Source organism: Pinus tabuliformis, chromosome 9 (genome assembly GCF_031772625.1).
Source record: "Pinus tabuliformis cultivar Carrire ecotype Pingquan chromosome 9, CPIR1, whole genome shotgun sequence".
NCBI lineage: Eukaryota > Viridiplantae > Streptophyta > Pinopsida > Pinales > Pinaceae > Pinus > Pinus tabuliformis.
Window position 1 is genome coordinate 787,404,492 of NC_142307.1, and position 27,190 is coordinate 787,431,681.

The following is a 27,190-nucleotide window of genomic DNA, read 5'->3' on the forward strand; positions in this document are numbered from 1 at the left end:
GAGCTGCGACGCAGCGAGTCCCTGCGTGAAGTTGAGCCTGTAATATATAGTCAATGGCATAAAACAATGAACTGAGTTTTTAATATCCCGAGGAGGGCTTCAAACTTGATATGATATCTGGGTGGGCAACGAGCTGTGTGCATAGGGATGTCTTCAAAACTGTTGTGTATGTCTAGTTGTAACTGGGGTCATCGCACCCCTGTACAAATCAGTCTACATCACATTATTCCTAGTGCAATGTATTGCTGCCAAATTGAATACACAAAGTGCATGCAAATTTCTGTTTAGGTGACTACTATACTTTCAGTGATTCTTCTCTTGGGTCGGGAATTGAAATCCTCTGGTTCTCAGAGCATTTTTCTATGACGTTTTGCAGGAGTAATGAGAAACGTCTTGATTGTATCATACAGCAATAGCTCAAAGTGTTGTTTGTTCTTTCCACTGGCGATATGCATCATGAGACAAATGACAGATGCTTGTAATGCAAGTACTTCTCTATTCCTCACCCCTATAGACACTTAAATATGAATTAGTTAATTTGGATTTTTTTCTTTCCATGCTGTGCGTTTGTGTATTTGCAGCCACTTGTTCAATCCTGCATGTATGTTGTTCAAATTACACAAATTCAAGTGGATTGACAATGTACATGGAATGTAGAGATCTTACTTTTCAGATCATGAGGGTTATAATGTTTACTGTTATATGGATATTGACATGGATGATGTGATTGGTAGATGAAAGAATCTGAGAATGGTGTAAAACAAAGAATAAAGAATTATGTCTGTTTTGTTCTTGGCTTTATTTTAATCTCTAAAGTTATCAACTATATGTGGAAGGGATCTTCTTTGCTGTATTTTTGCGCCTCTTGTGTATCTTTGATACTTGTGCTACCTATTCATCTGAACATTAAGCATACATTAACCAACCCAGAGATCAACTTCTCTACTAGAATTGGTGGCGTGAAGAAGTGACAAAATATGAGATTAAACTTGAGATTACAATCACTGGGGCTATATATAAATATCGGCAAATAAAGGAATTTGTATTGATACAAAAGTTATAGTAATAGATGGTAATGAGATTAAACTTGGCATTACAATCATTGCAGTTATAAATAAATATTGACAAATGTAAGAATTGTATTAATGTGGAAGGTAATAATAGATGGTAATCAGAGGAACTTGAGATTACAATCGGGGAATTGAGCCTCAGCTTGAAGTTCCTTATCCAAACTGAGTTTGGGAGAACTTTACATTACTGCTGTCCACATGTGTATATATATATTTATTAGTAATTAAAAGAACTGATCTAATACAGATGTTATAAAAAATGGAAAAATGTTCCGTGCTCCATTCCGTCTGCTAAAAACAATGCTTGACTCCCAATCATTTTCACTGCTCACGACTGTACTATGTTATAGGCAGCCGGAAACCATAATAGAAGGTTCAATGGAATCAAGTTTTATGTAATCAATATTAACAGCAACAACTAAATACACTAAATAATTTTTTCCGAAGTTCAAATTTTGATTAAAGAGTAGATATCGCTACATATATTATATTGCAGTACAGCTATGCGTCTTAAACCTGCAATTGCTTTGCAGTATAAATTGAATAATAAGAGTTAGCAATCAGTCAAACACTGAACATAATGCGCTGGCAAGGCTTGCACGACCATTCGGGAATCACCCTATGTAATCATATGCCAACAATAAAACTCTAGAAAAATCCCTTTTATCCGACGTGAGTGATGTTTTTTAAGAACTCAAGCGAGAAACAGGCTAGGAACCAAATCAAAGGTGTATGTGGCACGTTCGAATGACTCATTAAAACTCCACGCGTGAAGCCCTTTCAGAAGTAGCTCTCCACGCGTGAAGCCACTCTCCACCCGTCAAACGATGATGTTGATGGTGGTAAGTATTTCTCTAGCACTGGATTCACTGATATTGCCTCAGGCGTGGGAAACGGCGAGGCAGATTCCACTGGTGTGGTCGGTGGACTTGGAGGCTGCGGCCACTGTCTTCTGAGGGCGCTGCAGACTCATATAAAGGACTGCATTTTGTTCGCCAAATTCAAATCTGGGGCTGTTCCAGTTCCTGCTCCCGAACGAAGGTGCAGGCGAAGGCGATGGTGATGACGCTCGGGGTGTCTGAAACCTTGATCTGCTGTTCTTGGAAGAATCCATGGAATTCTTTCGCTGGTGACTTTCAAGCTTGAGGACTTGGAAATTATCCTTTTAGCAGCATTTAAATTGTTTTCATTGTTAAAAAAATACTGTAATGGAATTTGATTGCTTCTGTTTTGTCTTGGCTTATGCTATAGCATTATATTTTGTTACTTCATTTTGTAGGGCGCACTCACCTTCAAGTAATTCATCCATCACCTTCAAATGCCCACCAGCAGCAGCAAGATGTAGAGTGGCCCCAGGACCTTTTGGGCCAAATGCAGGTACATTCACATGTGCACCCATATTGAGAAGCCGTCTCACCTACACCATATAAATAACAGAAGAAAGACTGTCAAGCAAGAAAGCACTTTTTTCCAATATTTTTGCATATGCAAAAGAATGGTGAAATCAACCAAGAACAGTGGTAAGTAACAGACGATTTCGTTAATTTCGAAATTTATATCCAATTAGAAAAGACTCTTCTTTTGCATGTATAGGTAATATGATTCTATCAACGAAAAACAGTGATCAGTACTCACAGACAAGGTGAACACATTTGAAATTAGGTTCTGTGAACACATTTGAAATTAGGATAAACATATGAAATTTCATTATTTGCGCAATAATCAGATGAAAAGCAAAAATAGAAAAAATAAGGCAGAGATTAAATATTTGTGTCTGGTGCCTTGTTTCTCCAGGATTTCTCAACAGATTTTAACCGACGCTAGCAACCCCCTGTGATTTTGTTGTCTGTTTTCCCAGGCAGGTGAAAATCGGTGCATTCGCCCTTCTATCAAGCTGGATTGATGCTGCCACTAATCCTACATACAGAAAGAAGCATAAACAATTTCAGGTATTTCATATTGTTTGTGACCTCAGCATGGGAATAAAGAGTTATTCTATCCATTAACTGAACCTAATTTAAGAAAAAAAGCACGCCACTACTAATTGCTCTTCGAAAAGGAACATTTACCCAGAAAGGGGGTTTTTCACGCCTGATGAGATCAACATTGGTCCAGCAAGATTCATCAACGAAGTCCATGTATTCGCCCTTGTCTTTCAGGGGAGATGCTGCGGTTATGGACGAGGTGTAAGTGCAAGCGCTCAGAATATCCAGACTCCCATTCACCGCGGCTTGGATAACACCAGTCTGAAGCGCAAAAAAGGGAAAAAAAAAACGGAAGTTAAAACCCCATACTCACAAAGTTGAATGGGAACCCTAAATAATTATTTACCTCTTTACCTCTGGATCTTTGGTGTAATCCGTGGGAGTGGCCATGTGAACCACGAAGTCACAGCCATGAATGGCAGAATCGAAGCTGCCCTGTGCATTAATGTCAGCTTTGAAAAGCGTAAGCCTCTCCGTGGCTCCCGGCAGCGACAGAATATGGCGAGTTGAACAAACCCCAGCAGAACCCCAGCAGAAGCTAACATGCAACGGAATGCAATAAAGAAGGAAGACCAGGCGCAGGGCCAAAGGCAGCATAGTACAGAAAAGACGATGAGCTCGGTTGACTGCTTTGCTCGACTCATCCGGTTCAGGCGTTCCCTTATGCAGCAAGGGAAAGTGGGCGGGGAATCAGCATCTGTTGTGCATGCAGAGTGACACCTCCCGCCATGCAAACATTGACCATACGGCCGACACCTGCGAAAGAACAAGCACGTTAGCAGCGAAAGAACAAGCAAGTTAGCAGACAACGAATTGAACACTTAACATTAAACATTAAGGGATTAATGTCAGCATTAAAACTAAACCGCACACCGTCAGGGAGACTTGAATATGGGTAAGTATCAGTTTAACCTAAGTTCGGGCCTCTTCCGCCTCGGGAAGAGGCCAAATAAGATGGCGAAGGATGGCTAACAGTTAACGGCTTTAGAAACTTAGGACATCCGCGCTCTAACCGCCGTATAACAGACAAGCAAAGGGGTCAACTAATGCTAAGTCGGGGTCCCTGCGATTACTATAGTCCCTGCCGGATGCCAGATGGCAGGGACTAATAAGGTTTGTTGGGGTGATCTAAGGAAAACAATCTACCATGCAATTGAAAATCTTAAGGTGGATTGCTTAGTCATGTGTAGCAGATGCTCAGGCTCATGAAAACGTATTTTGTCTCTATATGACCACAATAGTCACTTTTTCCATGATGGTTTGGTTTTCATGTTTGTAGAGTTTTACTTGGGAACATGAGCAATTATGTTGTGTCTAATGCATCCTGCCTAGTGGCAATAGTCAAAGGGACTAAAGGAAATATAATCCATAAAGGGAGGGATTGAGGGTGTATTATTCTCTCTGATGCTTTATTCAATTGGAGTAGTACTGCTATTATTATTACTTATTTAGTTGGAATAATGTGATGGATTGAAGGTTTATTGTTCTCACTGGTGTTTTATTCATTTGGAATAATGTTGCTATTGTTTATTTATTTAGTTGGAATAATGTGGAGGTTTTAATGATTGTTCATTGTGCTATAGTTGTGGTTATACTATTCAAGGTAACCTGATAGCGTATTATAAATGGTTAGGTGGGTTTTGGTCATGGTGTTTCATGTTTTCTAATAGCTATGAGAATTTTGATGTCATTTGTTTTAGGTTTAGTAAAGCAATGATAATTGTTTTTTATTATTATTTAATTTTATAATTATGAAAGGATTAATGAGTGGATAAAAAGTTAAATTGTAAATTGAAGAGTATTTGGATTTATGTATGAAAGATGATTTTATTAAAAATGATTTGAGTCGTTAGACCATTGGGGTTTTGTATTGAGGGTGAATAGGTGCATGGTTAAGGCACTCCATGCAAAAATATCATAGTTCAAATCCCCAATGAGTGTTTACCCCACAAAAAATGATTTGAGTTGTTTGAATCCCCAATGGATTTTTACCCCACAAAAAATTGATTTGAGTTATTAAATCTACTAAATTGAGTGGTTTGTATATTTAATTCTAAATTTAACAAGGGTAGAGAGGGATTAAATTTATCATGATGCAAATACCTTTCTAAGTGCAAAACTTGAGGAAAGGTTATGAAGTATTATGTAAATTGTGAGATTTCAGGTTCATGTAAATTATTTCTGAGTGGTAAAACTTGAGGAAAGTTTTTCACCTCCAGAGACTTGATTCCTTTATTCTTTAGACTCTTGGTAAAGCAAGGATTGAAATGGATCTATGCTAGTTTTGAGCAACACACTAATAAAATGTTTTAACTATAAGAAAAAAAATCAGTTGTTTTATATAATATATACATAGTTGACATTAAAATATTTTATTTATGAATCACAATCTCCATATTGAAATGTTAATACATGCCCTCACATATTGTGGAATAGAAAACATCTCGATGTGTGTGTGCGTGTTTTAATATGTTACATATCAACTCTATATTAAATATTGAAATAACTATAAATGTCCCTTAAACCTTGAATTAGAAATCACTTATTAATCGAATAAGAACTCTATCTCTGCATCTTTGAGTGTGTGTGTCTGTGTTTGAGAGAGATGTTATAACCAATATAAGAAATTTTTTAATTTAAATTACTTTATTTATTTTTATATAAAATTAATATAAACTTATATAATTTAATATGGATATTGAAATATTTTATTTATGGTTGAAACTAAAATATATTTAGTTACGAATATATTTTTATTTTAAATATTACATGTCAACTAAACATTGAATGAATTACACCTCATGTAATAATATTATTTTTACATGTCATCTGTCAAAACCATATTAAGTAGTGAAGAAATTACATATCTCCCTCATAAAAAGTAAATTTTTTTTTGTTAATTCCAATTATTTTATGTCTCTATATAAAGTTGATGTAAAATTAAGGTGGAAATTGACCTTTTTATTTATGACCAATGTTAATTTTTTTCTTTGTACTATTTCTTTTTTAACGGAATGGATATGGGTGTTTTTATTTAAAAAGAAGTTGGGATCTATCCCAGAATGATTTCATTTCTGCAAAGTTTTTAGTATCCCTTGTGGGTTCGAAATTGAGCACGGTGACTCAATCCAAACCTTCAAGTGAGATCTCCATGATATAATAATTTTATTCCTATTCCAGCTAAAGATTTTCTCAAAAACTCCTAGAATCCAAATGTATTTTCATTCCATTACTACTTATTGTTTGGACTTTGGTTGACTTCTAATTTTCCTTGGCAAGATACTTTTTCCCTTCTTCCCAACTTAGATCCAATCCATGTTTTCTGGTGGATTCATGGATTTTCTCTTCTGAGAGTGATTTTTGTTGTCTTTATCACTTTGTTCATATGCCGGATCAACCCAAGAAATTTTGTTTCAACCTTATTTCCTTAGAACTCAATGGGGGTTCCAGAGTTCACTGTGGTTTGCTGCACTTGGTTCTCCTTTGTTTCTAACGTTGGTGGATCCTCTTTGATTTGCATTTCTTCATGATTGTATTTTTATCCCTCTAACAAATATTCTTTGTCTCTGTCCTGAGTTTCTTCTTCCTTGTGTACAATATAATGTTTTGTCTATGCACCTCCCCACCATTCGGGCCTCTAGCTATCGTTTTGAACTCTATTATTTTGCATCCTCTTGGGACAATTCTTGATTACATGTCCTGTTTTATAACATGCTCAACATCTAAATGAAACATTTTCATAATCAAGCTTTTGAACCCATACATAATATGGTGTTGTTAGATTGATCTAGGAAGGAAAAACCTTGTTAAAGTCCATCTCCATGCATATTCGAGCATAAGTTATTTTAGTAAAATGCTCATATTCAGGGCTACAACTGTAATATTTCTCTATTTCGTTTCCAATAGTAGTTAACGTAGATAAATTTCAAAGACACAAGGGAAGGTTTGGAAGCCTTACCCATATTGGAGTCGAGGAGATTTTCTCCATAACCAGATCAAAATAAGGGGACCAGGATTGCATGAAGAAACTAGCACTACCCCATAACTAGGGTCCAAAATCCTAGATAATCTTCTTATCCTCATGATTGGTGAAAAGAACAACAAAACAACCTTGAGCTAGGGTGGAAATATTCAAATATTGAGATAGAAGGGTTTTCCATGCATCATAAATCCACTTATGTGGACCAATCAACCAAAGCCAAAAACCATTAAATCTACAGACCAAACCAAGATCTAAGAAATATTTCACATTGTTGACAACTTCTTCCCCCAGAGGGACATTAAAAGTAGGAGCTTTGTGGACAATGAGAATAGCATATTCGTATTTCAGCATGGGACTATAAGAAACCCTAGATTGATATGCCTAAGGACTTGTAGCACCATATTCCATATTAATTTGTTAATGTAAGTATTATTTATTATTTTTAAATGTAACGTTAAGTGACAACATCTTCCTCATACTCAACTGTAGAGGCCCTGTTGGCGCAACGAATTTGAAAAATAATAAAAAATAATGATTTTATTAAAAAGTGTATTCGAGATTGTGTCAAGGGAACATTTTACAACTCAGTATGAGGGAGATATGTAATTTCTTCCATGTATACAATCATCATAGATCCATGTTAATCCTAAATATATCAAGGGCTAGGAGGGATCAAATTTCTTGAAGTGCAAACATATTTTAGAGTGAAAACCTTGAAGAAAAGTTTACAACTCAAGGTATTTGATCCCTCTTTGCACTTGATAAGCCGACCACATTTCAACTCACCATATAAGTAGTTATTATTTTTAAATGGAACTTTTCGATGACAACATCTCCACCATATTGGGCAATAAAAAAATAATGTTAACTCACGAGAAATAAACTAATTAAAAGTTAAAAAAATCCTACGTATTAACTCTCAAGTGTGAATATGTATATAAATATTATACTAATATTTAAATAAACTATTTAAATATCATGTTAACTAATTTATTCCATTATTTATTTCACAAACACACACACATACTCTTTCTCTCTCTCTCTCTCTCTCTCTCTCTGTTGACCATAATAAAATATTTTAAAGATCACATTTTAATTCACTATAGAATTGGTTATTATTTTTAAATGGAACTTTTCGATGACAACAACTCCACCATATTGGGCAATTAAAAACATTTTTTTTTTCTTTGGTCAACAAGCTTGCATTATATTATCGAAAGGAAACTAAGTACAAAATTGATATCCAAATACCCTCTCTTCTCATTCCATACAGATTTAGAGAGCATAGGGCCTCGAGGAAAAGAGTTACACCCAGTACTAGAATTTATTTCCTCTTGGCCTACTGGCCATACTATACATTTACCAAAATTGAGCCACATCTACAATAAGAAACAACCTCTCAAGGAGGTGGATTGGGCGGAAAGACAGGAGGGGCAACAAAGAGAGTTGCATGATCATGCATGTGGAAGTCAATGTGTTATATCCTCGCCTCCAGAGTGCGAAGGTGATCATTGGTGCACTAATGTTGTCGTCGAAGGCATTCCAAATTGTCCATTTTCTCATTCTGAACATGATGTAAATCATTGATGTAAGCCATTGGTTCGTTTCGATCCTCAAAGCGCTAGTTCCTCATAATAGCTATATTCAGTTGGACATGGTGCAACTGGTCTACAATCAGATCCAAGGTGACTGGAGCTAAAACTTGCCCCGAAGAGAGAGCAGGAGAAATGGTCCCATCCTCCTCCGTGTCTCAACTGATGGCATTGTCAGAGGAGGAGTGATTGCCCTCATTATGTTGTTGATTTAATTCAAAGAGCAAATCACCCCCCGACATAAACGACCCCTTCTGGTGCAACATTGAGGCAAGCCAAGGGGAATTGCAGACAACCATTGATAGATAGAAAAACCCACACCAACCAGAGAAACACTTTTCAAGGGTCATGCAACTTAACCTCCCTTTTGACAGAAAAAACAAAATTGAACCAAAATGAGAAGTGAACAAGAATCACAGAACTAATTATTAGACCCTGTCGACCCCGGATTAGAGGCTCAACACTTTAGATTCCCAAGGCCCTCCGCATCACCCAAAATCAAGCTCGCGCAAAATGTACCCCTCCTGAAGAGAGTTGCACGACCCACCAAGCCAGTAGGATAAGAGGAGGAAGTCATCATGGAACTTCCCCTTCCAATACCGATGGAACTGACCTGAAGAAGATCCCACCTCAAAACCAAACTAGAGCCGAAACACAAACTAAGGAGGAATTGAGGCGACGCAGAGCACAATTCATCCTTCATGGGCAGAACTAGACACACTAACAACAAACTCAGAAGACCCTGGTGGATCCATAGTGCCGCAACCACCCTCGACGTACCAGGATCCCACAGGCCTCTCCAGGACAAGACCTTGCCTTGCTCCCAGCTAATCCATACCTCACATCCCTCACCTGCCCAGGGCCACGACTGTTGCTGGACAAACCACAGTTCGAAACCCAAATTCTCTACAGACTCCCACCTCATCGTCCAACACAATACACTAAAGGCCTTCCTAGGCCGAGATGGAGATTTAATGAAGCAACCAATAGGAAGGGCGCCCGCTTGCTGGGTATTAATGATGCCCATAGTCATTAAGGAGCATTCAGTGGGTGCGTGGAAGCCAGGTGGGCTTCGTACACTGCCCATTCACCACAAGTTATTTCGATTCTGTCACCCCCATCGGGAAAATAAAAAACAATTTTAACTAAAGAGAAATAAACTAATTAAAAGTTTAAAAAATCCTATTTATTCACTCTCAAAATATGTCACAAGGTTCATTGACCTTTAACCTTGAGGTTCGAATTTTGGAGAACCTTAAAAAATTTTGAGGTTCGACGGACCTCATCGAACCTCATAGCCATTGACCAAGTTCATAAATCAAAGCTCATAACCTCATGTCACAACTCAAGCTTGTAATGTATCCTTGCAGTTGTCTGTGATAACATTTTTTATGTTTACTGATGCTGATTTCTTACTATTTTATCGTACAATTCATTATATATATATATATATATATATATATATATATATATATATATATATATATATATAGAGAGAGAGAGAGAGAGAGAGAGAGAGAGAGAGAGAGAGAGAGGATCCTAATTGAGAACCTCATCAAAAAAATCAAACTCAAACCAAACCTAAGCATTACCGAACCCAAACCATGTGACATTGCTCTCAAGTGTAAAAATGTATATAAATATTATACTAGTATTTAAATAAACTATTTAAATATCATGTTAACTAATTTATTCATATTCATTCATATATATATAGATATATATATATATATATATATATATATATATATATATATATATATATATATATATATATATATATATATATATAGATATATATATATAATTTTAAAAGTAAAATAACATTTTCTTATTTTAATTATGATTTAAAATCACATAAAATTATCCAATTTATCTAATTTGTACTCTGATATAATTTGTTTTCCAATCCATAATATTTTATTCATTATTTATTTTAATTGAATGCAAAATAAGGGAGTAAAACCATTAATTTGGTGGTGAGGAGCAAATGTTGCAAGAGCGAGGGTTTGTGACTTTATCTTGTTTTTGCCTAAATTCTGACTATGAATTCTATTCAGAATGTAGGGAAGAGGATTTGTTTTGGTGCTGAGTGGAAGATATGAATTCCCTTGGGGGGGGGGTTGCGAACCTATCCTTTAAAAATGTTGTCTAGTAATCTACAAACAAATTTAGGCGGTTTTGGTAAACCAATGGCTAGTGGGAACTCTAAAGAGACTCCAATTTTGGGGGCATCATGGCAAACTAGACTTAGAGGTCAATGTATCCCAAAGGCGACTAAGAATTAGAAATTTGTCATGCCTCTGAATAGTTTGGAGGAGCATCATAAGTGGATTAATGACCATTCTTTTATCTGCAAATTTGTGGGAGAGTGGTTGACCAAAAAGGAAATAGAAAGGTGGATACAGTAGAAGTGGAAAACCAAAGGGGAGGTGGACTTGAGGTTAGACCAAAGGGGTTTTTTACAATCATTTTCTCTAGCATGGATGACAAAAATAGGGTTTTCAAAGAAGGGTCATATTTTTTTAATAATGTTGCATTATAGATACAACATTGGGAAGAGTGTTTTAAACCAGACAAGGAGGAGTTCCTAGGAGCTCCAGTTTGAGTCAGTCATTATTCCCTTTAAGGGGATTTTTGGATTCCAAAATTTTTGGAGGGAATCAGAAATGTTATCAGTAACTTTGTGAAGGTTCCTAAAGTCACCAAAAAATGGATTAACATGTCATATGTGAGGCTTTGTGTTTACATGAACATCTCTCATCCCTTACCAGAGTCTATTGGCTTAAAATATCAAGAGGAGGCTTGGTCTCAACCTATGGATTATGAGAATTTTCTATTCAGGTGTCGAAGCTACCATGAACATGGTATTTTGTTTCGATATTTCCTACTAAGAAAGAAGGAACAACAAGATCTAGGGTTAATAGCATTGAATGATGGCTTCACCAGAGTAAATTTTAGGCATCGTAATACTAGAGGGAAAAAGTTTGAGCAACCTTAGAAGAAAGTGGAAGGAAATAAAACATTCACAATTATGGAAGTCATGGACGAAGACTTCTCATTACCTGAAGCTATCACTATGATGGAGAAAACGTCAGATACCTCTGGGGATAAACAAACTCAAAATAGGAAATTGTTGGAAGAAGAGTTGTAGATGGAGGATTTCCTAGGCCTTCTATGGATAGAATACGTATTGTCATTGATGAAGGAGAATATTGAAACCCTAGGAGAAGAGGAAAGATTTTTGGTCGATATCATCAATTGTTGGGTTATGCAAGACCTGTCAGAATTGTTGGCTACTCAAAAAAATATTTATGCATAGGCTTTTCTTAGTTGGAAAATCAAAGGGGGTGCGCATGTAGCAGGAAGTAGTGACTCTTTAAGTTTTCCAAATTCAAAGTGTTATCATTCTGTATTTTTGAGGTTGAGGGAGTAAACGCATATGAAAACATCAAAACCACTTTGGAAGCTGGGATCTAGCCCTGCCAGCTTCAGAGAGGGATCTCTCTATAAAACTTAGCTATGTTTGATCTGAATTTTAGGCTACTTATTACTGTACTAATTATTTTTTATTTGATTGTTTGGTTGATTAAATTTTTATAATTCCATTGGGCTATGGAGTCTAAAGATTAACTAGATTTGCATCAAACTTTGAAGGAGTTTCACAAGGAAAGCTACGCTGCACTAGTTGGATCTTTCATAATATTAAATGGATCATGAAACAATAGAAATGTAAGATTTAGTAGAAACTAAGGAGCAATGAAGAATTCCTTAATTTGACCTTAGCAGAAAACATATAAATTACTAACAACCAAAATAGGGTGCTCTGAATAACATATCCTATTCATTAGAGTTTTTGTTATGTAATTAAGATTTCAGAAATGACAGAGAAAGGAGACAATGATTAAAAACATAAACTGAAGACAAACATCACCATTTCATACACCACATGAATCCTGTGACGAATGTCCTTGTATTATTGATGCTTCCAACAACTAGAAAATTACAATTCGCAAAGGAAAATATATTCAACAATTAACCCTGAATACTTCAAACAATGAAGTATTTATAAAAATAATTACAAAATCATTGTCTCAACCGACAGTGTATTATTAACATTATCGTAAATAATAAAATCGATCTTTTGCGGAATGATAGGCAAGGTGGACAACTGCATGGATGATCCGAATTGGATCCATAGAAGACTGTCAAAGAACCATGACTATATCAAGTCAGAACAAATCTCTAAAATTTCCAAAACAGTGATCAAAAACACCCTGAACCAGTGGCAATGGCAGCCAGAGTTGAGTGACGAGGACCTCGGCCAAACTGCATTGACCGAGGCCCATGGAGACTAAGCAGGAGGTCAAAGTAGCCCTTGGGAGCCCCGGATTAGGAAATGGAGGTGATTTTTGATGCGTGATTAGCGTCTAGCGCTAATTATGCATCGCTGGGCGAACAGGGTCCTAATGGAAAAGCCCGAGTACTCGGACGCATGGGGGAGCTGGAGAATCGCATGTGGAAAAGTGAAAAGCGCCAAAGTACAAAGGCGAGACCCGCGCTCTGGAAACCAATGGTTTTGATCAGGGTTCCCTTAAACAGTAAGAGGTTTTGGACGAGAGCGGAGTGATTCCATTCATTGATCGACGCGTTGCAAGTGGAGGTGAGAGAAAACCGCCATTGATCGTGTGCTATCGGTCAAGCAAGTCAATCACGTGAAACGTGCGTATGGCGTCGGATCTAGAGGCCCCAGATTAGATGGCTGAGATCGCGCTCGATGAAGGAAGCAGAATCGACGAAGGAATACACCACGTTTTAGTAGGATTTGGAATCCGTTTAACCGCCACGGTGGAGGAAGAATGCATCCACGATGTAACTAAAGAAACGAACCGATGAAGCAGGTTGGCGCCATTTAGAGGAGGACATGTGGCCACTCCCTGAGAACTGATGATGACGCCAAATAGGGAACTCCAAGCGCAGTTGCAAAAGGTGAATCGACAGAGGCAGAAGAGGAATCGAACGGTCTTGGAAACGGATGGCTTCAAAGCCATGAACAGAGACAGAATACACAGTCAGTTAGTCAGTCCAAGAGACGAAGAGAGGGATAGAGAACCACGAAGACATTGAAACTAGAATCGCGAGAGGATGACGGAGCACATAGAACACTGAAGCAAAATTAGAAAGAGACAAAGGGGCCGAGCTGACCAGCGGCAACATCGAGCACCAGAGAGCTTGAAGATTCAAGCCATCCCATAGAGGATCTATCCGGGCTGAGCACCACATTGGGCTCTTGCCATTGTAGACCAGAAGGTCATAGAGCTGGCAGAAGAAGAAGATTTTGTGCACTCCAGTGGCTTGGGGAATCTAAGAACCATCCTGCGAAGCAAATCTGCTTCAGGAGAACTCACATTGAGTCCCTGTATTGTAATTCTATGCTTAAGACACAATAAAACAAGGCCACCATTGAAAGCTGGATCGAAGATGTAGCCCTGGAGAATAGGGTGAACTCCTTATTAAATTTCTGGTGTCTTTGTGTTTGCTTATTGTATTTCTCTGTTGTCTTTCCATTTAGTTATCTGTGTATTGGCAATCTGATCGATCCATTGCTTCAATAACACAGAACACACACCAGCACATGAGTTTGTAATACCTTTGTTTAATGTTAGGTAAACTTGACTAAGGATAGAGTCAAAGTTGACTAGGTTAAACAGTGATGGTTTTGGGGCACATGGTATTGTGCACCCATAGTATTCTGTCTATGGTATTATATGTAATGGAGCTTATAGAAGGCTAGAAGGACTTCATTGTAATGCAAGACCTGGAGGTGAGCGGTGAAGGCTCACTTGGTCGGATTGGCCAGGGTTTTGGCCAATGCTAATGAGATCTTATTAGGTTGGGTTTTTCCCCGGATTTGGGGTTTTCCTGGATAAACATTTGTGTTTATGTGTTTATGGTTGTTGCTGGTTATTTTTATATTTATTCCTCTCAGTAATTATTTATGTTATGAAGTAAATTTCTTAACATTTAATAAATATTTAATTGATGTCACTCATAGGGTGGATATCAGATCAAGTGGTATCGGAGCTCTAGGCTGTAAGGTTAGACAAGCTTGTGTTGGTTTAGCGGTGAATGCTCACAAGATCAAAGCTCAAATTAGGAGAAGGAGAGTTGGTGGAAACTAATCCTGAAATTGGGAGAGTCTATCCTCGGAAGACAATGTCAGAGGAAGGTTCTGTGGGGCCAAACCCTCAATTCATAGAGAGTTTCCTAGCTATAAATTCTATGGTAGAAGAAATATACAGAGACTTTAGAAAGAATAAGGTGGAAGATTCATCAGGTTCTAAACAAGATAAAGAAGAAGATGAGTCTCACTCCCATGACCACTCCAAAGGAAAGGGGAAAGAGGAAAGCTTTCTCACACCTCCTAATAGCCCTGCTAAGAAAGCATCTTTGATTAAGTTAGATGTTAAATTTGATTTTCCTATATATGATGGAGAGCTAAATGCTGAAAAGTTGGACAATTGGATTAGACAAATTGATGTGTATTGCAGGGTACAGAACATAGACTCAGACAAGAGTAAGATTCAGCTGGCAAGCCTACGCCTAGGAGGCACTGCCTTGGTTTGGTGGGAAGGCAGAACCCAAGCTGATATGAAAATACATGGTAAGACCATCTCTGTCTGGAGTGAATTTTTTGCTGCAATAAAAAAGCAATTCTATCCATTGGCCTACATGCAACAAGCCATGATGAGTTGGCAACTCTTCGACATTTGAAAGGGAAAAGTGTGCAAGGGTATACTCAAGAATTTAGAAAGAGAGAACTGATGTTGGGTATCTCATTAGACTCACCAGAGACTCTTTTGAAGTACATTGGTGGTCTACATAGCTACATGAGACATACCATCCTCATGGTTAATCCCACTAGTATAGATGAGGTATTTGTACAAGCTACTCATCTAGAAGCTAGAGGAAAGAATGGAAATCCAGAAGTTGGGGGACCATCCCAACCCACTATAAGCAAGAGCAAGGAGAAAAGAAATCAGAAGTGGAAAGCAATGAAGGCTAACATTACACTCACTGTAAAAAGGATGGGCATGATGATGAGCATTATTGGATTCTACATCCAGAGCTGAGACCTAAGAAGTCCGAGGGCAAGAAGAAGAAGACAGCTGCAGTTATTCAGAAAGATTTGGGGTCAGACTCAGGAGATGAAACAACTATAGCAGCCACAGGTATAAAAGGTAAGAATTCTGAAGCATCTACTAGTAATTTTTCTCAATCTGTTATTGATGAACAAAATGAAAGAAAAAGACATGAGCTTTTCCATATTCGAGTTATTTTCAAAAATCAAAAGATTGATACTTTGTTTGATAATGGCTCACAAGTAAATCTAATTTTTGAAGAAATTGTAAAGAAATTGGGATTAGCAACTACACCTCACAAGAAACCATACCCATTAGGATGGTTGAATGATAAAGCACAACTACAAGTGACTAGACAGTGCAAACTCAAATTTTCTTTTGGGTCAACATTTGTAGATGAGGTTGAGTTAGACATAATTCCTTTGGATATATGTCGAATTGTTTTAGGAAGTCCTTACTTGTATGATAGAAAGGCTATTTTCTATAGAGCTGAGAACAAGTATCTACTTGTCAAAGATGGAATCAAATACTTTGTAAGAGCTCATAAGCTCAAGAATAATTATACTCTCATAAAATTAGGACAGATGAAAAGAAGGATAAATTCATGCAAACAATTCTTACTGATGGTTGTAAAGGAAAAGAAACTTGATAAAACCAATGCATTTGAGGGCTGTAATGCTGAACAGAAAGCTGGTATAGAAAAGGTTGTTTCAGAGTATGATGTCTTATTTCAAGAACCTAAAGGTCTTACACCCAAAAAGGGAATAGTACATGATATTATTTTGCAGCAGGATGTTCCATTGCCTAACATTGGGATGTATAGGTTGTCTGCTTTAGAGAATGCTGAAATCAAGAAGCAGGTGCAGGAATTGCTCGAGAAAGGGTTCATCAGACCTAGCACATCACCATGTGGGTCACCAATCGTTTTGGTGAGAAAGAAAGATGGCTCGTGGAGAATGTGCATTGATTATCGAGCACTGAATAAGATAACAAGCAAAAATATTATCCCCTTCCTCACATAGATGATCTTTTAGATCAATGAAGGAAGCTGTTTATTTCACCAAGCTGGATTTGCATAGTGGATACCAGCAGGTCAGAGTTGCAGAGCAAGATGCATGGAAGACTGCTTTCAAAACAAAGCAGGGATTGTATGAATGGCTGGTTATGCCTTTTGGCTTAACTAATGCTCCTGCTACTTTCATGAGATTAATGAATGATGTACTCTGACCTTTTCTTGATGATTTTGTTATTGTGTATCTGGATGACATTCTGATTTTTAGTAAAACGTGGGAAGAACATTTAAATCATGTTAAGTAGACATTAGATGTTTTGAAAAGAGAAAAACTATATGTTAAACTCTCAAAATGTGAATTTGGAAAAACATCTCTAAACTACTTGGGTCATATAGTAGGGGGAGGTGAATTGAAAATAGATCCCTCTAAAGTGGTAGTCATTGTGAACTGGCCTAAACTCAGGTCTACTACAGAAGTGAGAAGCTTCTTAGGAGCAGCACAATATTGGAGGAAGTTCATTTCTAACTTCTCCTCGATTGCAGCTCCCTTACATGCTTTAACAGGATTGAATAAGGCGTTTTAGTGGGGAGGAAAACATCAGAAAGCCTTCGACACCTTGAAAGAAAAGATTAGTACAACACCTGTACTAGCACTACCAGATCTGCAAAGACCATTTGAGATCCAAACTGATGCCAATGACTATGCCATGGGAGAAGTGTTGACACAACACAGTAAACCAATACGTTATCATTCCGAGACTTTTAATCCTGCAGTAGTTAAATATCCTACCTATGATAAAGAATTGTATGCATTAGCTCAGAGTGTAAAAATTGGAAACATTACTTAATGGGCAAAGAGACAGTGATACATACTGATCATCAACCACTTCAATATCTACACCCCCAAACTAAGTTGCAGCAATCAAGACATTACAGATGGATGGGTTTTCTACAACAGTTTCATTTAGTCATCAGATATAAAAAGGGCATACATAACAAGGTGCAGACATGTTATCTAGACCCATTATAAATGCATCTACCATACTTAAGCATAATCCTATGCTACATGAGAGCTACATAGAACAATATGATCAAGATATGGACTTTAAAGATGTATATGCAACTTTGAGTCAAGGCAAAAGAGTAGAAGAATTGGACTATCATGTGAAGGACCAACTCTTATACCATTGTGGGAAACTCTGCATTCCACAAACTAAGAGGATAAAGATAATTAGGGAAGCACACACTTCTCTGATATCAGGTCACTTTGGGGTAAGTAAAACCGTTGCACAGGTGCAAAGGTTCTGCTATTGGTCGAAAATGAATGAGACAATTTCTAGATATGTAAGAGGGTGTGCTATGTGTGCTAAAAGCAAGCCCAGCAATAGAAAACTAGGCTTGTACACTCCATTGCCAGTTCCTTCTCACCCTTAGGAAAGTGTTTCCATGGATTTTGTTGGAGGACTGCCTAAATCTAGGAAAGGTCATGATTATTAATATGTTATTGTGGATAGGTTCAACAAAATGTGTATTTTGATACCTTGTAATAAACAGATTACAGCTGAATAGATTGCAAAATTGTTCTTTGAACATGTATGGGTTCATTTTGGATTACCCACTTCCATTGTATTTGATCGAGACACCCGATTTGTGGGGAAGTTTTGGTCTAGTCTGTGGGAACTAATGGACACCAAACTGAAGAAAAGCACAGCTTTTCATCCACAAACAGATGGCCAGACAGAAGTAGTAAATAGGACAGTGATCCAGTTACTGAGAGGTTATTGCAGCAAACATCCTAAACTTTGGGATGAACACTTGTGTTATGTGCAGCATGCTTACAACAGAGCCAAACACTCTTCTACACAAAGATCTTTTTTTGACACCTGCTTTGGTTTCACACCAAGGTCTCCTTTGGATTTTGTCTTTGGTAAAGATACCATGGTTGATGGACACAGTGATGTGGACAAGGCAACTAGGTTCATTGAACAGATCCAGGAGATCCACCAGGCAGTACAGGAACAACTGGAAAAGAGCCAGGCCAAGTACAAAGCTAGGCATGATAAGCATTGGATGGAGCATAGTTTTCAAGTTGGAGACCAAGTTTGGCTGTATATCAGCAAGGACAGGATGCAAGGTGAAGGTAAAAAGCTAAAGCCTATCAGGTATGGACCTTTTAGGATACTTGAGAAGATTGGGGAAAATGATTTTCACCTTGATTTACCAGCTTACATGCACATCTACTCAGTCGTAAATGCAGATTGCTTGAGATTGTTTGAACCTTCAATGATTGAGGACCCTAAAGAGCAAAGTCAATTGCCTTCTATTGATGACCTGCTACCTGAATATCTTAATGAATTGTAGGAAGACACAGTGCTGGACAGGAAGGTAAGGACAATGCACAGGGGAGATGTTGAGTACCTCAGGATTGGGCTCAAAGGTTCGAAGCCAAGTAATGCAAAGTGGATTGAGATTGGACAAGTAAGAAAGCAATACCCTCACTTAGTCGATGCTTAAAAACCAACTTTTGGTGGTCCAAAATATTTTTCAGTGGAAAGGCCGTGATCCGAATTGGATCCATAGAAGACTGTCAAAGAACCATGACTGTATCAGGTCGGAACAAATCTCTAAAAATTCCAAAACAACGATCATAAACACCCTGAACCAGTGGTAATGGTAGCGAGCGTGGAACGACAAGGACCTCGGCCAAAGCGCACTGACCGAGGCCCATGGAGACTGCGCAGGAGGTCAAAGTAGCCCCTGGGAGCCCCGGATCAGGAAATGGAGGTGATTTAGGTGAACAGGGCCCTAATGGAAAAGCCCTAGCACTCGGATGCATGGGAGCTGGAGAATTGCAGGCGGAAAAGTGAAAAGCACCAAAATACAAAGGCGGGACCCGTGCTCTAGAAACCGACGGTTTTGATCGGGGTTCTCTTAAACGGTAAGAGGTTTTGGACAAGAGCAGAGCGATTCCATTCATCGATCGATGCATGGCAGGCGAAGGTGAGAGAAAACCGTCTTTGATCGCACGCTATTGGTCGAGCAAGTCAACCACATGAAACGTGCGTATGGCGTCAGATCTGGAGGCCCAAGATCGGACAGCTGAGATCGTGCCCAATGGAGGAAGCAGAATCGACGAAGGAATATTCCATGTTTTAGTAGGATTTGGAATCCGTTTGACTGCCACAGTGGAGGAAGAATGCATCCACGATGTAACTGAAGAAACGAACCGACGAAGCAGGCTGGCGCCGTTTAGAGGAGGACATGTGGCCACTCCCTAAGCGCTGATGATGACACCGAACAGGGAACTCCAAGCACAGCTGCAGAAGGTGAATCGACAAAGGCGGAAGAGGAACCAAACGGTCTTGGAAACGGATGGCTTCAAAGCCATGAACAGAGACAGAATACACAATCAGTTAGTCAGTCCAAGAGACGAAGAGAGAGACAGAGAACCCCAAGGACAACGAAACCAGAATCCCGAGAGGAGAACGGAACACAGAGAACAATGAAGCAAAAGAAGAAAGAGACAAAGGGCCGAGCTGAATAGCAGCAACATCGAGCACTAGAGAGCTTGAAGATTCAAACCATCCCATAGAGGATCTGTCTGGGCTAAGCACCACAATCGGCTCTTGCCATTGTAGACCAAAAGGTCATAGAGCTGGCAGAAGAAGAAGAGTCTGTGCACTCCAGTGGCTTGGCGAATCCAAGAACCACCCTGCGAAGAAAATCTGCTTCAGGAGAACTCACGTTGAGTCCCTCTATTGTAATTCTCTGCTTACGACACAATAAAACAAGGCCACCACTAAAAGCTGGACCGAAGATGTAGCCCTGGAGAATAAGGTGAACTCCTTATTAAATTTCTTGTGTCTTTGTGTTTGCTTACTATATTTCTCTGTTGTCTTTCCATTTAGTTGTCTGTGTATTGGCAATCTGATCGATCTGTTGCTTCAATAACACAAAGCACACACCAACACATGAGTTTGTAATACCTTTTTTTTAATAAATCTTTAATTGATGTCACTCATAGGGTGGATATCAGATCAGTGGAGAGGTGGCTCTATTTTGGAGGATTTGATTGATGAATCAGCCTATAATTGTGTTGCACTGGCTGATGTGCTCGTTGTTAGTTCTTACTGTATTCGAATTACTTTTAATCTAGTAAATCACATAATTCCTCCCAACTTTTCTCATCAAGAATGGTTAACTTAATTACCCTTTGGTAAATATCATCCACCTTAGTATACTTTGCAAATGTTGGTTTTACTGTGAAAACATGTTTTACCTCATTTTGGATGAAGAAATGATTTCCCATTGTCTCTAAGAATGCTCTAGCTGTCATGCTGCCTTTTATACCACTAAATTTAACACTGCTTTTGGCCACTTCCTTCATTTTTAAAACATAATCTTCTTGAGTAATGAGTTTATCATTAATGACATATATGTTGGGAAATCCTTTCTAAATTAAAGCTTCAATCCTATTGAAAAACCTGTTTACTCCTAGCTCTAGTGTTTCACACCTTTCCTCCAATTGATCAATGAGATTTCTTTTAGTCAAAACTTTCTTGACTTCCAAGATGGTGGCAGTCCTGTCACTAATTCCTAATTCTTCAAGTTCATATTTAGTCTTTGAATTCAGGAATTTGATGATATTGGAGGCTTCTATAGGCATGTCTCCCAACTTTTTCCTTTACTTGAACAATGGTTTCAGTGGCCTTTTGTATCAGTTATTTCTGTTCAAAGATGATTTGGATGCATGGCCAAATCTCATTCATGGAATCCATAATACCCATCCAAATGGTTTCCTTAGCTTGGGCCAAGGTCTAACCAATTGATGTATCCTTTTCCACCTTTTGTAATCTCTCTAATAGTCTTTGTGACTTCTACACTTCAGCTAGATGAGAAGCTTCAATTTTGGCTTTATGTTCTTCTAGATATTTGAGCTGCCCATGCAATGTCTTAATTTCTTCTGACTGGATTGACATATTTTCCAGTGTCTTTGTCACCTGTTCAGAGCTTGTAGTTTGAGTTAAAGAAGTTGCTGCAGTTGTTGTTCTTGTAGCTGGGATCTGAGTGATGGGTATGGCATCCAGGGGGACTATGGCCATCCTTTGACTCTTTTCTTTCTCTTTGATCATTTTCTCCATTTCTGCCTCCATCTGTCTGATTTGAATATTCTGTTCTATGATTAGCTTCATCATGTCAACCTTCTGTGTTTCATTTTCTTCAATGTCTTTAGTCAAGGGATCCTTTGTGGTTGGTAATTTCAGTTGCTTTCTCAATGCTGCAATGTCCAGATTTTTCTTCTTGATGATATCCTTTGTAGAATTTATATCTTTAGGATCATATCCTATCTTGACAACCAAATCTTCCAAAGATTTGATCCTGTTATCTTTTGCTAAAGAGGATACCTTTTCCATTTTCAACTGAGACTAAATGTTTGCATATGAAACCTGTAGCTTAGACAATGACATGGCAGTATTAGTTAATGTAGAAGAAATCATCTCACCAATCTGTTTATGCATCTCCATTTGATCAATGGGATGGATATATTTGGTGCTGAATTCAAATGTAGTACTCTTGTAATATGCTGATGTTTTAGGATGTGGAATTTGAGCCTCAAGGAAGGCCATCTGCATCTTTCCCTACTCTGTATCAAAAACTAATAACAATTTGCTCTGTGAACTGGAAGTCTGCTTCCAAAATTGATTGTAGGTGCTGTTATTAAGAATTTCATTCTTAAGTTTGATCTCCCCGTACCTGTCAAAAATACTCTTTTCCTTTTCTCCTTGGACATCTTGAGAAGATAGCTCTATTTCCTTTTAACCATGTGAAATTGAAGGTCCAGTAGGGGATGAAATAAAATCGTTGCTTATAGGTGGTGAGTCTCCAATTATGATGGAAACATGATCTTCTTGTTGGAAATAATACTGAGAGGGGGGGTGAATCAGTATTATCAGATCAATAGTTTAATTTTCAAAAACCGATTTGTATACGCTACTTCAGCTCAGTCAACTAGCGTGTATACGCAACTGTACTTAATGCAACCAGTGTATATACAGAGATCTTTAGATTTACCCAAATTGTCATGTATTGAAATTTAATCAGTATATCAAGAATTCATTAGACATTGCAGTAAAAGAAAAATAAAGCATCACACATAAGAAACACACAAGAGCACCAAGATATATGGTGGAAACCCAATGTGGGTAAAAACCACCTACTGCTGTCATCTCTCTCTTCTTTTAATAATAAGAAAAATATGTTTACAATTTTTGTATTGGTGCAGTCTTATACCAGTACACAGGCTTCTACCTGCAGAAGGCTACAACCTTCTCTCGTTCTCCAGCTTCTACTAGAAAGGAGATACAACCCCCTAGCTCTTGTACTAGTTGATATGTTTATTAGTACATAGATGTCGGCCTACAGAAGGCTAAAACCTTCTCTTTTCTACCAGGGACCACATTTCATAAATTTTCAGACTGGATCCATCAACAACATCATTTGATCATCAAATATATTTGCATCAACCAATCTCCTTTTTAACCAACCACAGCCGAATCAATCAAACACTTTGACAACCCATCAATCATATCATTCAGAATGTTGTCACCAGAATACAGTAACCAAAACCCAAGCCAGAACCCAGAACACTACATCAACAAACAGAAGCAACTAAAACATATTTTATAAGGTATACGCTACTTCCATGTGTCGAACCTGCATGCATATACGCTTTTCTCAAAGCGAACCAGTGTACAGATCTGCAAATCAAATTTATGATGTATACGTTGCTTTGATATGTAGAACCAGTGTGTATATGCTCCTTTTCTAAAGTGAACCTGTGTATAGATCTGTAAATGATGATTTAAACATTACAACTATTCCAGACTTCAGTCATACCCAGATCATCATATTTACAGACTACAACATGTGCCAGTTATTCAGATACATGATCAAACTACATAAAGATAATTCACTTCAATCCTTAATATTAGATCTTATCATTCATCAAATGATAAGGTTCATCCTTTGTTCAGATCAAGCACAGCACCATAAGCCAATAACCTACATATTAGATCTCACACTTCATCAGATATTCGATACTTGCACACATTGGCCTAATGATCTTCTCCTCCTTTTATAGTTTTAGGCCTTTCTCAATACCATGGACCAAAAACACTTAGGACCAATACCTTGGACCAAATACCTAGGGTCAATACCTCAGACTAGATACCTTGGACCAATACCATGGACCAAATACTTCGTATCAAAAATTTAGTTTTCCAAGGTATACGCGCTTTTCCTTCTGTGAAAGTGCGTGTGTACATATACGCAACTTGTATATAGTGAACTTGTGTGTATACATAGCTTGGTCAATGGTGAACCTGCGAATACCTCTCTTTATTTATTCTATGAATACTGATCTGTCATTCTTTGTTGTTTACCTGCTATACAGTGATCTTTCATCTGAGTGAGTTACCTTCTAAACTGATTCCTTGAAGCTTCCCTGCATTTCATCACATCTGTAAACACTACTGTCATGCATTTTGTCACATCTGATATCTCTTCTATAGATTCATCTAGTTACCATATACAAGTGAGTTGTTCTGCTACAAGTGGGTTGCCATCAAGTACAACACATACATCATAATGCCAACAATCTCCCCCTTTGGACTTGATGGCAACAACCACACCAAGTCACTCTCCCCCTTTGACATCAAGGGAAAAGGGTCATGCTCCCCCTGAGTGCATGCTGAAATCTCTGATATGCTGAAGTGTGTTGATTGAGCTCCCATGATCGAGTCCATGCTCCCCCTGAGCATAAGCAAAGTCTGCAAAAAGATGTTCTAAAAGAAGAACATGACTCTATACATACATCACAAATGACCTTCCTATCACCAATGACTCATACATACATCCATCTCCCAACCAAGTGGGGATATACCAAATTTGACTCATCCACCCAACCAAGTGGGGATATATCAATTGTTTATACATGTAAAAAACAAGAAACATTACATCATCCATCCCATGCATAGTGGGGTTACAAATTAGGTATTTTCATGACCATTACATTAAAAGATATACATGACATATATAATAGAGACCAAATATCTTAAACAAGACCATGATATTCATCAACAACTATCATATGATCTACACCATCAACAACATCCAGCAACCTGTGTATGTCCATTATTAGTTCCCAAAATATCATCAACCATGTTCTCCCCTTGAACCTGTTCCACCTGTTCACTGTCAGATCTGATCATTGCATATGTCAGTAAGAGATATCAAAGCATCATCATCAATCAGATATACATCAAGTTATCAACAACTTTATGAGGACCAATATATTTCCACATGTTATCAACAGAGTGAAAACATCATCAAACAGAGCAGATAATTGACAGAACCATAGCAGACCCCTTTTTCCTGAGTCTGGGCCACTGCTTTTCTTTAAACCAACATATACGCGACTGTGCCCACAGAAACCCACGTATGTACATGACTACGCTTCATGAAACTCACGTATAACCACCTTTCTCTGAAAAAAATAGGATTTAACAGTAGGATGATGCAGCAACTACTCCCAGCTTTTGTTTGAGATATTCAATTGTCTCTCTGGGCAGTGGTTTAGTGAATATATCAGCAACCTGTTCTTTGGAGGGAACATATTCCAGTTTGACCTTTTATTCAAGCACTTGTTCACGTAGGAAATGATATTTGATGGGTATGTGCTTGGTCTTGGAGTGCATGACTGGATTCTTTGAAATACTGATGGAACTTGTATTATCACATAGAATGGAGATGGGTGGAGTACATGTGATCTGAATATATTGCAAGGTTTGCATCATCCAAAGTAGTTGTGTGCAACAAGATGCAACAACCACGTATTCTGCTTTCGTTGTAGATTATGCAATTGAACTTCATTTCTTGCTGAACCAAGACACTAACTTGGAACCCATATAGAATGAACCACCACTAGTGCTTTTTTTGTCATCAACACTTCCTGCCCAATCTGCATCTGTATATGCATGAAGTGTAAGATATGTATCTCTAGGATACCATAAACCAAAGTTATATGTTCCTTGAAGATATTTGAAAATCCTTTTAGCTGCCTAAAGGTGTGATTCCTTTGGATTTTAGTGGAATCTTCCAACTATTCCCACTGCATGCATGATGTCCGGTCGGGTACCTGTTAGATAAAGCAGACTGCCAATCATGGATCTGTAATTTGGTTGATGTACTGCTGCCGATTCATCATTGAGCTAAGATTGCATCCTGTTACCATTGGGGTACATACTGATTTAGCATCTTCCATGCCGTACTTTTTCAGGATCTATTTGAGATATTTGGTTTGTGAGAGAAAAATACCATCTTTATTTTGTTGAACTTGTAGACCAAGAAAATAGGTAAGCTCACCAAGAAAAGACATTTCAAATTCTTGTTGCATTACTGAAGAAAAATTCTGACTCATGGATTCTTCATTGCTACCAAAAATGATATCATCAACATACACAACAATTATTAGCAATTTATCAGTGTCCATCTTTTGTAAAGATTTCTATTTTCTGACCCTTTTGAAAAACTCTGTTGGTGGAGATATTTGTCAAGACGGTAATACCAGGCCCTTGGAGCCTATTTTAGACCATAGAGAGCCTTTCTAAGTTTGCATACAAGCTTTTCATCATTTCCAAGAATGAATCCTTCTAGATGTTCAATATAGACTTCTTCTTCTAAGTCTCCATTAAGAAAGGCAGATTTTACATCCATTTGGTATACTTTGAATTTTTGAAAACTAGAAAGAGCAAGAAACATTCTTATGGCTTTAAGTCTAGCAACAGGTGCAAAAGTTTCTTCAAAATCTATACCTTCTTGTTGAGCATATCCTTTGCAAATGAGTCTGGCTTTGTTTATGATAACTTCTCCATTTTCGTTCAGCTTGTTTTTGAATATCCATTTGGTTCCTATGATATTCTTATCATTAAGTCTAGGAACTAATTCCCAAGTATTATTCTTTTCAATTTTCTCAAGCTCTCCATTCATGGCCTTGACCCAACATTCATCTTTACATGCTTCATTTACATTTTGAGGTTCGGTGGAAGATAGTAATGCTAGATAGCTTGAGGCTTCTGTAATAGTTCTTCTTGTCTGCACACCTGCCCCTTTTTCCCCTAAAATTTGAGTTTCTAGATGATTTTTTTGAACATACCTAGACGAAGTCTTTTCTTCTACTGTTATCTCTTCTTCTGGTGCTTCATTGGTTTCTTCTTCAGAATCAGTGTGATTTGATGAGGGAAATTGATCCTCATCTTCTTCATTGTCATAATCTTCGGTTTTTATCTGTTTTGGATTTTTTCATGTTTCATCAACCACAACATCAATACTTTCAATAATTTTCCCAAG

The 27,190-nt window shown here is 37.9% G+C and overlaps 1 protein-coding gene across 1 annotated transcript; it reads right to left on the reverse strand.

Annotated features, from left to right (window-relative positions):
• Positions 1-2,297: 2,297 nt before the first annotated feature.
• LOC149151096 (putative anthocyanidin reductase) lies at positions 2,298-3,945 on the reverse strand. The gene is made up of 3 exons (XM_089441179.1): positions 3,410-3,945; positions 3,140-3,316; positions 2,298-2,487 (listed from the first exon to the last, which is right to left on the reverse strand). Exons 1-3 carry the CDS (start codon positions 3,650-3,652, stop codon positions 2,311-2,313), a joined length of 597 nt encoding a protein of 198 aa, XP_089297305.1. The 5' UTR covers positions 3,653-3,945; the 3' UTR covers positions 2,298-2,310.
• Positions 3,946-27,190: the final 23,245 nt, after the last annotated feature.